This window comes from Grammomys surdaster, unplaced genomic scaffold (genome assembly GCF_004785775.1).
Source record: "Grammomys surdaster isolate TR1022 unplaced genomic scaffold, NIH_TR_1.0 126059, whole genome shotgun sequence".
Taxonomy (NCBI): domain Eukaryota; kingdom Metazoa; phylum Chordata; class Mammalia; order Rodentia; family Muridae; genus Grammomys; species Grammomys surdaster.
The window spans coordinates 3828080-3842924 of NW_021620869.1; the positions used below are offsets into that span (position 1 = coordinate 3828080).

Genomic DNA, 14845 nt, shown 5'->3' on the forward strand with positions numbered 1-14845 from the left:
CACATCCTCATAGAGGCAGGAGGAGGGGAGATGGGATGGGGGGTTCCTGGGCGGGAAGGAAATGGGGTAGGGGGATAACATCTAAAGTGTAAATAAAATATACAATAAAAAATAAAAATAAAATTTTTAAAAAAAAACCAAAAAATAAAACAAGACAAAAACTGAGTCAGATGTGGCATATTCCTATAATTCTAGTGTTTAGGAAGCTGAGGCAGGAGGATGGAGAGTTTGGGGCAGCCTAGGCTACGTAACAAATTCTATTATCATGTTCATGTGTATATACAGGCAAGTATACACACAATGTCTTGGACAGACAAGACATGACACCACTATGACTAGAGTCCATTCTAATCTGAGGTCCTGTGGCTCCTCCAGGCCCACATGGCGGCAGCAACAGTGTCCCTCCTAGAACCCAGCTGGTGTAGCTAGGCACAGGACGGCCACTTACATCTTCAGAGCACTCACAGAGCCCCCACACAAACAAGAGCACTGGTCCACACTCACCATGCTTCTCCTCATCCTCCAGGTCTCCTGACGGCACCTGAGCAGAAAGAAGAAAGACCAGGAAAGCTCAACTGTCAATACTTTCATTGCCTCTCAATAAATAAGTAAATAAAAAAAAAAAACATAAAGAAACTAGACAGCTCACTGAAAAATTAGAAAACTGTATCTACATAAACTGAAAAGCTGAACATATATTTTTGAACATATTACTAAGAACAAGACCCTCTGGGGAACTAACCATTTCAATTTCTGCGATTTCTGACAGCTGAGGGGCAGCTTCCACCACAAACTGCTCGTCATCCTCATTGTCAGAGTTCTGGGAGTCGATGATCACTGTGGAGACAGTTTTACCACTTCCTGACCTAAGCAACAAGAGTCCTTACATTAGAAGGGAGCCATCAGCCACCAGTTGTCATCAGCCCCTTGCATCTGGAAACACCACAGTTCTCAGAAAGGATCTGAACTGCCATTGCCCCAGACAGGTGAAGGGAAATCTCAGGGAACAGTAGGAACAGAGAGACTATCACTTCCCACACAGCAGACTCCAGGCTGCCCAGAGAGCTCCAGGCTGCCCCAGCCTTGCTGGCCCTTCTGCTCCACAAAGGCCCTTGGGACTGCGCTGTTCACTGGCATTGGTTGTAAGAGAGAGCAAGGGTGGCACATGTAGGCCTGTAGGCCATGTGACCCGGGACCGCCTCCTTTCACAAGGCAGCTCCCCTAGACCCAGCTACCATATCCAATGCCTCTGCAGTGTTTTCAGCTTTGGGCACCCGTTGTTTAACTTTTGTACAATTATACCTTCAACTCTTTTCCTCTTTATGCTTTGAAAGTCTTCTATCTAGAGGTCAGGGAAACACAGCCCACGCATTCTGAGGCGTCCTATAGGTAAGCACACATACTTCTCCCTTCTGCCTGTCTGGAATGCATGCTGCTCCGTGGTTTAAGGCAGTAACCTAACCATACCTTTCTTCAAAGCTGGTTTTCCCAGCACTGAGTTCTACATCCTACCAAGTCTCTTGGTACAGGCCCAAGACCCCAGCATTCCACAACCTACATACTTCAGAACCTCCTGGCTAGGCAGCCTTACCTGTCTCCCGCCAGTGTCTCTGTGCTCTCTTGTCGTTTGACCCTGGGAGGTGCTGGCCGTGCACTCCCAGGCCGAGGTATTCTTCTAAAGATATATTGGAAGGAAAAAACAGGCTATGAAACATACAAAAATCTCAAAGTGGACAGGACAAATAGCCAAGCCGGCACTAGTGCTCACTCCCACGCCACTGCTGGCATGACAGTCAGACACTCCGCAGAGGAACACCGGCACCATTAACCGAGTACAGCTGCCATGCATCAGAGCACAATAGACCTTCCCATTACTAGAAACTTCCCCAAATTGTACAATGCTCCAACTCAGGTACAAGAAAACTATACAGGTATTTTTCGCTTACTTTTCACAAATAATTCCCCACGACTCAGCACAAGTGTTGACTGGGCACCAGATGCTATGGCAGGAAACCCCACAGCTTGTCCCAGGCATGATCATACTCCCAAACCCCAGCAGAGGACACACCTGAGGCCGGAGGGAAGCTCACTGGGGACTTCTGCATTCTCCGTTACCTCCGGCTTATCTTGGCCAGCAGGCCCAGCTTCTCCTTCTGAACAGGGGACAATCCAATCAGCAATTCAAAAAGAATTCAATAGTAACAAAAATAAATTTACTCAAATATAAATATCAACGAATTCAAATATAAATATTTGAAAAGGCATCAATCAAATGATTGAAAATGTAAATGAACTCTTTTCATCCATCACTGACGAGGTTAAAACTGACAGATGTCAGACATCTAAATGTGGACATTTGGGGACATGGGCACACTCATGCTCATAGCTTCACTCAGAGCCTACAGCCCACTCACCTGTGCACTCCTCCACACAGCGCAGTGACAGAGCTCAGTCACTCACACATAAGGGCCCCAGGAGTGTGTGAGCTTCAGTTGTAAAAACCATTTGATCACCAAATACCTTTCACTTTGTCCTGCTGGGCTCAGGTTCAATTATCTACGCTTACGCTGCATGCTGTGGTTTTTTATAGTCAATCATAATTTTGCTTGTATTTTAAGACAAAGTCTGGCTATGTAGCCCTGAATGGCCTGGATCTCGCTCACGGAGGTCTCCCTCCCTCTTCCTCCCAAGTGCTGAGATTGAAGTGTGCAGGATCACCTGGCTAAAACACAGGCTGGGTTTGGTTTTGTTTTTTGTTTTTTTTGTTTTTTTTTTGTTTTCATTTTAATAAAAAGGCTAAGCCAGCAAGTCACTAATCAAAATTACTAAGACAATAGAATTTATTCTACTATTTAAAGTAAAATAAATTTATACTTCAGAAAACAGTAAAGATAGATTAGATTTTGAACATTAGAAATAGAAAGGACTCTGAAATGTGGCCTTTTCAAAATTCAAACACAGAAGCATGTATGACCCACATATAAGACTGAAACTTAAAACATAGAAAATGAACATAGATGCATCAGGTATATTTCTTTAAAGTAAAAGACTTTCACTAGAACATTTTTAAAGCACAGAGCTGAGACCCCGTTTGACATGTGCACATGCATGACAACACCAAACATGTCAGAACTGCTCACCTGCGTCACTGGGGGAATCACCTAGAGAAGAAGAGAAAGTATCAGGAAATTAATCTTTATGTAAAGAAGCCATAGCACAGAGAGCACTGAGCAATCAGGGAAGATACAGCCACCAGGTCAGGGATCCTCTGGGTATTGTTCTAGCATCTCACCACCAGTCTGTTATGGTCAACTAGAACCATAAACACTGCACATTACAGAGAGACTGTGGCCTGGCCCTGGTGACCCACACCAGCACTCAGGAGGCAGAGGCAGGCTCATCTTTGACAGCCAAGGCTAGCCATAGAGTAACCTGTCTCAAAACATAAAACAAAAACAAAAGAAAGTCTCAAAACATAAAACAAAAACAAAAGAAAGAAAAAAGTAACAGACTGTGAAGGACTATGCCACAGAGCTAAGTGAAGTGAATACTGAAGTCACAAAGCCACAAAAAGCATGTTAGTGTGGTAGCTCTGGGCCAGCAGGACCAGCACACTCAGTCCACTCTCCAGAACTGACACTACATCCACCAGCTTCCCACAGCCTGGACTGAACCTTCACCCAGGGTCCTTTCTCCTCAAGTGCTGCACTCTATGCACAAACAAGGCCCAATCAGTCAAAAGTGCCACAGGGTGGATTTGAGACCAAAGCTGCAGGCTCGGGGGGGTGCGGGGGGAAGTCTGCCAAACATCCAGAAGTCCCTTGGGTTCCAACCCTAGCACTCCCAGACAACATAATCCTTGTGACACACTTAACATCCAGGAACATGTTTACAAAAGGCCAATATGGTGAGGGGTGGGGGCACCTTACTGGAGAGAGCAGTACACATTCACATGTCTCCATAGAACAATCCTGCCTCACATGAGGACACAAGAGTGCTGGCCCTTAGGAGCAGACTCCCACAGGACATCTTCCCAGCAGCACCACAGCAGAGCTCCTAGACAGAGTAATCTGCAGGAGGCAGGAGTTCTTGAGACCACAGAAAAGAAAAATGATCAAGGACCCTTTCTCTGCAGGCCCCAGGACACCCCAATGTCACAACACAGAGTAGGGTAACTGGTCAGGGAATAGACACTACGTCAGTATGAAATTGCAGGGACCAAAATAGCAGAGGGGACCCAGAATATGCTGTAGGCAACAGGAATGAGAGACTCCACTCAATCCAAGAAGTGGCCACAGGGGCATCCTCAGGTCCTTGCCTGCCCATAGACCTGCTGTCTCCTATAGGCTAGGCTGGGCTCTGCTCATCGCTGCTCTGATCTTCAAGCCTAAATGAACACAGACCTTTTGAAATCTAGCACGATCTATGTCATCATTAGCATAAACATCACCTTTTCCAGTGCTCCACACTGAAACACTGAGCCTCCTTCCCATGACCACAGGAAGGCTTGAAGCACCTGGGGGGGGCTCTGCTCTCCCCTGCCCACATCTCGCTTTTCATGCTTCTACTACACCATGCCAGCCAACACGACGCATCTTCCTAGCCATGAACTGCGTTGGGGACACCCTCCTGTAGGGAAGGCTGCTGGCTCTCCTGTTTCCCAGGTCATCCTCAGTTCCCCACACCTCTCCTCTAGCATCTCCTGTCTAGTGGTTTTCCTCCATGTCTGCAGCCTCACCTCAGCTCCTGTACCACCTCAGGACAGGCAGCCCCTGCCACCCTACTGTCCCATGCATTCCGGGCCTTGGTCCTGACACAGAGTAACTCTCAAACACTCTGTATTTAAACTAGTTGACAAACATCATCCCTCACCTTGCTACATCCAGTAGCACAAGACCAACCTGCAGGAGGCTCCCAGGCTTTGGGAACGCCCGAGGGTGTTCAACCACAGTCCTTTGTAAGGTGAAAAGAGGCTGAAGAAACGTTCATCCAAAGACTGGAGCCACCACAGATATCATGCAGCAGCCATTTTTGGCTGTCTAAAATCCTCTGAGCAGGATAACCTGCAAGGCTCTGAGCAGTGGCCTTAGAATTTATTTCAGAGTTCATTTGTGACACCCCTACAGTTGGTCACAAATGCCACCATTTCATACTAGGGCCCAAGCAATGGTCTTTATGGGAACAACAGAAGTGAGTCCCTTGCCACATCAGGGTACACAGCCCCGGCTGAACTCTGAGAGGACATGGGTGCCTGGCAGCTGACTGCTCAGTCTCCTCCCACCAAGAGGTGTGAAGGGGTCATTCTTACCTTTCTGCTTTACTGCTGGCTCTGGCTCAGCGCTCTCCCGCCACAGACTAGCTGAGGTATCATCTGAAATACTAGTTCAGTTAGTATTGGCTTCTCCAATCCTGACATAGAGAGTTCAAACGTGGGCACGAGACTGCACCCTGAAGGGCCTGTGACTAAAGGGCTGCCCAGCACTTACACATCTGTGTTCTCCCACACTGCCACATGCCAAGGATGATGACAAGGGTAGCTTTTAAGAACGTGTAGCTCAGGGATTGGTGTAGGAGGAGAGTACCAGGAACCTGCCCAGGACCTCAGGCCAGCTGATCTCAGGGAGCTCCCCAGCCAAACAGACTGGCCCCACATCCCCACTCCTAGAACCACTTATACCAGCTCCCACCAGTCAGGCCTGAAAGCTAAGCTTCACACAGCTGGCACATCAGGAAGGAAAGAGAAAAAGGAAAATACTTTTGACGTGGTACACATTAAAGAGTCCCAAACACTTTCTGCTGATTACTAATGCTCAAGTCTCAAAAATGGAAAAAAGTTCATAATGTGTAGAAAATACAATGCTTCCAATATTAAAAGCAAAAGGGAAAAAGAGGTACTCACAGGGCAGGCTACATATGGCAGTGGGCTCAACTCTGAAAGTGACTCATCACTCAAGGGCCCAGGGAAGAACATAGTCTGCTTCCCGAAAACCCAACCATGTAACTCTTAAAACCATTCAAAGAAATAGTTGACACCACAACCTGCCATTAACTGTTAAATGACCACTCTAGTTAGGAAGAGCTGCATAAACAAGTGGTGTATGGTTTAATCAAGAAACTTTCCTTCAATTTATAAAAATTCTGGCCTAACAGCCTGATGAAGTAACTAAGTACTGCCAATGTTTTCTAAAACACAACCAAAGAATGAGCATGAAACGTTTAAGATCTAAGAGCAAGCAGGTTCAGCAGCTACAGACTGCCACTGCATGAGGGCCTTCTGCATGCTGTGCTGGAATGTGAGCTTGTGCCAAGTCCAAGCTGTGGCACTGGCCTTGCAAGTGCCAAGCATTTATGTTCTACAAAAGCCAGCACCTCCTGGGAAATGCAAACTCACTATTGTCTGTCTGTGGGAAGCCACCACACTATCAGTTCTGTCTGTCTGCTTGCCTTTATTATTTTATTAATTTGGGGGACTGGTGAATGACACAGACTAACCCAGCATCCTACCTCTGAGATGCACCTCTGAGCTCAGATATTTCACAATTTTATCCTTCTCAAGCTCTACTGGGTTTGTTTTGTTGAGTTTCATTTGCTTTTGGGTTTTGGGGGGCTGGTTTGGGGGATATTATGTTGTCTTGTATACAAGACATAGTTTGCTTAATGTAGCCCAAGTTGCTCCTAAATACAACATGCAGCCAAGGTTGGCCTTGAACCCCAGATGCTCCTGCCCCCTGCCCAAGTGATGAGATGACAAGCATTCCCCACGGTGATTGGCTTCTACTCGTCCTCTTTATATTTTTATTTTGGTTTGATTTGTTACTGGGTGAAGGGATGTGATCCATGAGTGTGAGCAAGCATGTGGAAGTCAGAGACAATGCTGTGGAATCAGTCAGCTGTCTGCCTATGCCTAGGTCCTGAGGACTGAACTTCTAATCAGGTCTCCACAGCTAGCACTTTACCCCTGAGCCACAGTTACCTGTATTCTGAAGCAGTCTTTATTACGCTGGCGCTGTGTTAGAGCTTCACAAAGCTGTTAGCTAGTAAGGTGGGGATGCTTTTAAATCTGCCACATTTTCAAACAGTGGGAAAGTTTTTAAATAATGAGAACACAGCTTGGATTTCAAATAACAAACAGAGAATAATTCCATCCAGTGTGGCTATGTTAAAGAATGTCTATATTGGTGTATTGGGTTTGGGAGCTGTCTGCTGAAGTGTTTATAGAAGATTATCAGATGTTTTTATCATATGTTGTAATCATTTAAAATTCCGCAGCTAAGGTAAAGCAGCATAGAGGGCCAGGGCACTGGGGACTTCACTGCTGTACTTCGAAGTGTTTTTGGTAACAGCAACTAAACAAAAGGAGTGAGGAAAAGTGAGCAAAATATAACAATGGCTTGATGCACAGAAAAGCCAGGAAACATCCGACTCCAGACCAGCACAGAACGAATGATGGCCCAAGCTCGTGTGTTACAATGCAGCACACAGGAAGCAGATGCTCATGGGTGAGGAGACACGGTGGACTCCTGTTGAGCTCACCACACCTGAAGTAAAATGGAAACACACCCACACTCTCTCCTCTGGCAAACCCACAGTAGTGCCAACATGTACAAGACTAGCCGGCCAGCAGATGGCTGCTTTCTCTGAAAACACGGGCCAGGCATGATGGTGCACACCTGCCACCTCAGATCCTGCAGAGAGAGGCAGAGGATCTTGAGTCCATGGCCAGCCTGGGCTACATAGTGAGGCCCTATCTCAAAAAGAAAATGAAAAAGAAGAAAAAGAGAAGAAAAGAAGAGAAAAGGAAAGAAAAGAAAGATGGAGGATGATGGGCTCCTCTCTGAAGAACGTGAACTAGAAATGAAAGGCTCTCACAGGTAAAGCACACCTCGGCTGACACCAGAACAGTGGATCTGAAAACCATACTCGTGTAAGACACTGAAGAACTGACAGCTGATGAAAAATTCTCAATTCCAAAACAACTGTGCTATGAGACTGTGCTAGTGACCATGAGAGTGGCCAGGCAGGCACAGGGCTAGTTCCTGGCTGAGACCTGAACAGTATCAGGACTCACTGGCAGAATGCTCAGGGAGGAGGAGCCTGGGGCACCCGGGAGCCCAGGCTTTGCTCCTCACCATGGTTACCTAAACCCACAGTATCAGCCCTATGACGCAGGGGCATCATAGGAGCCTAACTCTCATCACCCCATAGAGAGCAATGTGGGAGTAACACTCTGCTCACCCTACCAGGGGCATCAGGTTTCATCCTCATCTATTGAACACTCAACAGTATAGTATACACTTCTTATGGACAGAACTTATATATTCCCACCTGTAGATAAGGTTTATAGACTGTTCAACATTAAGCCTAAGAGTGATTTCAATTGATTTTATATTAATGGTTCCACTAAGCTGTCAGTTAAAAGAGATTCTAGCTTGCTCACTCTCAGAGGAGGTATCTCCATATCCACATGCAAAGAGGAACACAGAGCTTAAGAACAAGGCTCAGGAAACACCTTAAAGGCTGTTCCAGGCCAGGAGGTGGGTGAGCAGAAGAATAGGACTCGCCTACTAGTCTTGGATGAGCAGTCACAACTACACAGATAGGAGAAGCTCTCCCCAAAATAAAACACACTACAGGAGACACTCCATGTGGGCCTCTGCCCTCCACATGCTCTCATGTGCACAGACATAAACCATGCACACAAAAAGAAAACAAACTCTATAAAATCTGGTAGATACAAGGCAAGTTAAGCCCAGAAAAGTTTGCTTTTCTCCTAAAATCCAAGTTGGCATCGTGTTTTTCCTTGAGTACAACTCATGCTTCTAATTCTACAGAGTGCGGTGAAAGCCGCAGCAGACTGCAGTGCCCCGCAGGGAGGGTGGGCATGCACACTTCTCTTCCTCTCCAGCTTTAACTCTGCTGAGTGTCACGAGCCATGGACATGAGCTTTAAAGCTTTAAGCCTTAAAGAATGTTTTATATTCATAGTTTGGTGTGTGCACATGTATGTCTGTGTAGGCCATGGCACACATGTCAAGGTCAGAGAATGACTTCTGGGAGTCAGTTTTCTCTTTCAACTATATGGGTTCCAGGATCAAACTCAGATTGCCAGGATTGGCCAAAGGTCTCTTTACCTGCTGAGATCTCAACGACCCACTTTTTAAAGCCTTACAGTAGAGAGTTCATGATGACACAAAGTGGAGCCACTGGGGATATAAAATGTCGCCCATCTACATTATCTTAGTGAATGTCAGCAGCAAGATGAGCAAAGTGTCTCGACTTACACTGACATGTCATGCACAGACACTACCTGTCAAACATATGCAATGTACTTATTATGTACATGAAATATACAGAAAGGCAAGCTAGGCATGGCCTACATCTGTAATCTCAGCATCTGAGATGCTGAGGCAGGATGATCACTGTAAGTTTGAAAAGAGCTTGGGCTATAGAATGAGATGCTGTCTCAAAAAAGAAAGAAAGGAAGGAAGGAAGGAAGGAAGGAAGGAAGGAAGGAAGGAAGGAAGGAAGGGAAAGAAAGAGAGAAAGAAAGAAAGAGCAAGCAAAAGAAAAGAAATCAGGTGGGGGAGGAGCTACTCGAAGATTTACTTCAAGCTGACTTAGTAAAATTATCACATAACTTAGTAAACTAAATCAAACTAAACAGGAAGTCATCTAATTCTCAGTATATAGGGGAAAAATATGAGGAGCATTAAAAAAAAGTGCTTAGAATACAGATGAGCCATCACTATACTGACATGGAAATAGACTGCATCAAAATGGTGAAGAATTTAGACTGAAGAACAGTTTCTCTCTTAGCGTTGACACCGACATGGACTGTTTCAGATCGTACCCAGGAGGAATCAAACTGAAGGATGCATTTCTCTTACCTATTTCTGAAGTGGTCGTTTCCTGATCTGGTTCGTCATTTAGTCCCGACACTATGGAGTCTAAAATCTTAGCTGAAATATTATCCTCTTTCCTTCCTGACATAAAACAGTTAACAGCAGATTAAAATGCTGTGAGGAGTTTTGTATTTGGGCTGCTTTAGTTAGGATGTTTACAAGGCCTATTACCAGGGTCACCGACAAACTGCCTTTTCCCTCAGTGTTCAATTCCTCAGCTGCCCAGGACACCCCTCAGAAGGCCAGACAAGATCCCCCTCTCCTCACCAACATGCCCTCTCCAACTTTTCTCTTGTCCCCCACCATCCAATATGAGTCTTAGTACACTCTCTTCTCCTCCAGGCATCTGGGTTGAAGACTATCTAAAGGCCACACTGTGACCATCACTGCAGACTGAGAGCGTTCATCTGTGGTCTCGCCTCCTGTTTCCCTGGCATGCATACAGATAGGCACACCTCCACTTGCTTCACGTATCTCAAACTGGACTGTCCCAGAGCTCCTGGTACTGACACCTAACCCTCTAACCAGCACCTCCACCCCAAGTCTCCCAGAGGCTCTTCCCTTTGAGTCCCTTCTTTCCTAATTGGTGGTGTCCAAACCACCATCTGTAATAGCAAATCTCCATAACTCTCCCTGCTCCCATTGTGGCTCTGGGGCTGAGCTGCCATTACTTGTCTATCCTCAGTCACCATCATCTCTCAATGCTATAAGCTTCTCAAAGTCTTCCAGCCTCCACGCCCCCACCAGAGCCAAATCTCATCTCCACCCTGTGAAAACTGCACAAGGCCTTCCACTCATGCCTGCTGTCCACACAGCCCAGAAGACAGTTTCTCAGGGCCCTGTCAGCTGATATGGTACCTTCTCCAACAACTGTCCCTTTCTCCACTCTAGTCTACAGTGGGGCTTCTACCATGCATACAGGCAAGCCTGCAGCCACTCAGGGTCATTCCTCAGGGCCTGCTCCAGGGCCTTTCTCCCCAGGCAGCTGAGCAGATGCCTGGCTCAGTGAGGTTCTTATCGCCTGAGTCTCTCATTCCCACTTCTCTTGGGTTTATTTTCCCTCAAAAGAATTATCATGAACACAGGCTTACACATCAGCAGTCTCTTTATACGTTGAATTCTGCCCAGGAACAAGAGGAAGGTTCAAAAAGGCAACCTCAGTCCATAGCTAACTTAGGGCAGGACCCTCACTGGGGTAGCCCTGACAAAAGCCCACAGTCCTGCCCCATCTACTCTAGCCTGGAAAGACACTCTGGGGTTAAGGTCTGTGGTCATGAAGGGGCAAGCCCTGAGTGGTCACCCTCCATAGTCAGAGATCACCCAGAAGCACAGGACCAGACAATGACTAGTTAGTTCCACTTTCAGACACACTCCCCAGCCTCACTACTGCTCATGAGATCTTACCAAGCTGCTTCATGCTATGGTCCTTCTTAGCTTTACGGTAGGAAGCCTTATGTTCTTTTTCAGGGGAAGGGTTATTTTCACTGGCTCTAGAGTCCCTTCTTCCTGACATGAAATTGCACAATGGAAATAAGTGTTAAACTTACAAATGCTGCACTTACCAAACAAGTGAACTAAGATGAATTCAGTAAGTTCTGATATAATGAACCGCTTCTGAGTTCGTAAGCATCATATTCTCCTGTAAGTCTTTTAAGTGCTATAGGGATTCCAGAAAGGCCTAGGAGTCTAGTCATGCCAAATATGTGTGCCCAAATCCCTTGTTCTTTATAGTGGTTGCAAGGCTCATGATGTGAACCAAACACCCACATCCTGTGCTTGGGCACTTCTGAGTCAGGACATTTGCTCAAATGATGACCCACTCAAGAAAGGCAGAATGTCTGCCGAGGTGCCAGCCTTGCTGAGACAAGGGCCTCTGGTGAGCCAGTGGGTAGCTAGTGAGACTAGGAAAATAAAGTCCACTGAGCTGTTGCTAGCTCAGTGAAGGTTATAGTCATAATTCTTCCAAGTCCCTGATGGTGAATTCTCTTGGGGATTACAGAAAGGAGGATCATAGAGAAGGGAGAGAAAGATGGAAAGAAAGACAGTCACACACACACACACACACGAGCATCTACAAACTAGCAAATACTAGAAAGCAAGGGCATATGCAGGTCATCCCAGCTCCCAGGAGGTTGACGATGCCTGCTAAACTACCAAGTGTATGTGAAGCTGGCTACGTAGAAAGACCCTGTCTCAAACAAAGCAACCAAGAAAAAGCGGGGTAAGGAGGGAAAATAAAATTAAAACAGCACAAAGAATCAACAATCACCTCAACTAAAAGACACTAGTACATCACACACACAGAGACAACCAACTTCCCAAATTACAGAAGACATAGTCAACTCAAGTCATAAAGACCTGAAAAGTCATCCTGTTTACTTTATGGAAAGAGCAAGTGCAAGTGATAAAGAAAGTTGTTTTTTTTTTTTTTAATTATTGGGAAGAAAAAACAAATAAAACACCCGAGGCATATCTTTAATGTGTGCACTCAGGAGACAGAAGCAGAAGTATCTCTGAGTTCAAGGCCAGCCAGGGCTACATTGTAAAACCAAAACAAACAAAAAAGCAGTTTAAATAAAACTTCTTTTAAAAGAACAGTGAAAGGAGGTGGGAGTTAACACAAAACATGGAGTCCTGGAGGCCTGGGAAAGGCAGTTACTCAGGATGCTATCTTGAATAATTCAGAGCTTCAGCTACACCATAAATTAAAATAAAAGATTAAATAATAAAAATTCCTGATAAAACCAGTCTTCACATCTCCAACCTTTAGACATAACACCAAACCTACAAGCAGCTAGAATATTAAGTAAGCCCTCAGGCAGGTCAGAAACCACACCCAGTGAGACAGGAGACGAGAACCTTTAAATGCTGCAGACTTCCTAACAAGGGCTGCATGAAAACAAACCCTGCATCATACTCCACAGAGTTGGGCCAGTGGAACAGGTGCATTGGTGCACTAGAGAAAAGTGCTGTCTCACCAGGAATCATTCCCACCAGGACCTGAAGCACTGGCAAAGGGTGGGGTGAGGGTCCACAGAACCTGTGACTGAGACCTAACACCTCCCTCAACTCGTCAGCAACTGTTCTTATAAGCATCTCCCACAGACAGCACACACAAAAAAGAGGCCAAAAAGGCACAAAATATCACCAAAGCATCATGAGCTGGGCAAGAAGTGATTGCTGATATAACAACCCCAGGTGCCATACTCCTGCTGCATACAATGTCACAGGTTAGGAGGAAGGTGATTTTTCTAGATTTTCTAGAACTACTAATTGCTCAGCCAAAGCCATTTTGCACTTCAGTTAGTAAGCCTCCAACACTTGCAACTGTCCAAGGCGCCCCAAGGCTCTCTGTCCTGGGAGCTCAGCCCTCAGCATGATTCCTTCTTTAAATGGATCAGCATCTGCCTGTGGGCAACCCGTGTCTGATCTGCAACAGGGTCAAACTCTTTCTACCAGAGCCAAAGAGCCAACGAGACCAAGATGACTGACAAGGAATTCTGAAAAGGAAGTTGAATCCACCCTTCAGATTTCAACAGGTTCTGCACTGAATAGTATGAGCTTGCACACATATGCACATGTCCCTGTGAGCATGGGCAAAAGCCACAATCTCCAGCTGCAGAGCTGACTCCTCCCCAGATGTGGCAGTGCTGTGCTCCCCAGGGTTCCCATCTACTACACTCCGGCCAGGCACACAAAGACCAGCCTACGTCTTAGCTATGTGCACGGGCAGCTTTGCAGTACCTTCCAGTGAATTCTTGGATCGACGTTTTGATGCTTTTAACATCGAGGACCTGGATGCTCCCACAGAAATGTCAGCCTTAAAGAAGAAAAAAAAAAGAGTTAGTTGGCACATTGCACAACAGTTCTAACAGAACATACTTCCCATGCTCTGCAGGAAGAGTGTGAAGAGGATACATCCATCCTTTGGCTTGAGGGGTTGTACCAGAGGGTGTGACCTCACCCTCACCTGAGGCGAGAGGTAGAAGACACCTCTCCTCCCCTCCGTGCCCTGCAGTGAGATTTGTCACTTCCTATGAGAAACAGTGATAGTACTATTCAGAGCATAGCTGCTACACAGTCCTGTGGCTCAAGCACAAGATACTTGTTGAATTGTGCTATGTGGCAGGTAATTTCCTCACTGGCTCAACACCTCAGGGGGTAGTATTTGCAGAAACTGAGATACCACAATGTTAATTAGCAAGATAGCCCTAGAGGGCCACCATCTTAGATGCAGCCCATCACTGATCAAGATGTCACTACAATAGATCTGTACAGAACTCGGCAAGTCAGAGAGAGAGCCATTATCCTACCAGCTATAGGAAACATATTGCGGGGTCCCAGACCCACTTGGCTCTCCCTAGAAGCCACCCTACCCTTTCCCCAGATGACAAACACATATATGTTTGTCACCCAAAGCTGTGCATAAGCCTGGAAATGTCCACAGAAAACCATCCCACCTATCCAGCAGGTGATAAACCAGACGTATCATAGCTTTTGTAACAGAGCATCCATGAGACAGCTCAGTTTAAACCTACCACCCTCTCCTCCCAGCAGACCAGACAGGATACAGCACTCACAGCTACAATGCAAGTTTAAATTAACATCTCCTAAAACTGTTCTTCAGTAACTTGGAAGATGACCCAGTGGGTAAAAGTGTTGGTTGCAAATGATCCCTCATCTCAATTTGCCAACTTTATAGATGTGCAGTCATCTGGGAAATGGGCTTCCTGGCATGTCTGTGGAATCGTCTTGCTTAGATCAATGAGATAGAGAGACACTCCCCACTCCCACTGTTCGCAGCACCATTTCATTTGGTGAGTTCCCTCAAGCCCCTGTGGCTGTCTACCCTGCTGATGGATTGTGAGCAGAACTAAACCCTTTCTCCGTTATGTTGCTTTTTAATCATAGTAACAGAAAAGTAACTAAAACACCATGCAAGCT

The 14845-nt window shown here is 46.0% G+C and overlaps 1 protein-coding gene across 4 annotated transcripts in view; it reads right to left on the minus strand.

Moving 5' to 3' along the window:
• Traf3ip1 (TRAF3 interacting protein 1) overlaps positions 1-14845 on the minus strand; it is a 41676-nt gene that overhangs the window by 15056 nt on the left and 11775 nt on the right. Inside the window, exons 6-12 of one of the 4 annotated variants that reach the window (XM_028755412.1) lie at positions 13646-13721; positions 5309-5371; positions 3141-3161; positions 2069-2150; positions 1592-1675; positions 743-866; positions 505-541 (exon numbers count right to left, since the gene is read on the minus strand). In XM_028755412.1, coding sequence (XP_028611245.1) covers positions 505-541; positions 743-866; positions 1592-1675; positions 2069-2150; positions 3141-3161; positions 5309-5371; positions 13646-13721 — 487 coding nt within the window. Of the gene's footprint in view, positions 1-504; positions 542-742; positions 867-1591; positions 1676-2068; positions 2154-3140; positions 3162-5308; positions 5372-13645; positions 13722-14845 lie in introns of all 4 variants that reach the window. The other 3 variants (XM_028755411.1, XM_028755414.1, XM_028755413.1) reach the window with 3 other exon arrangements.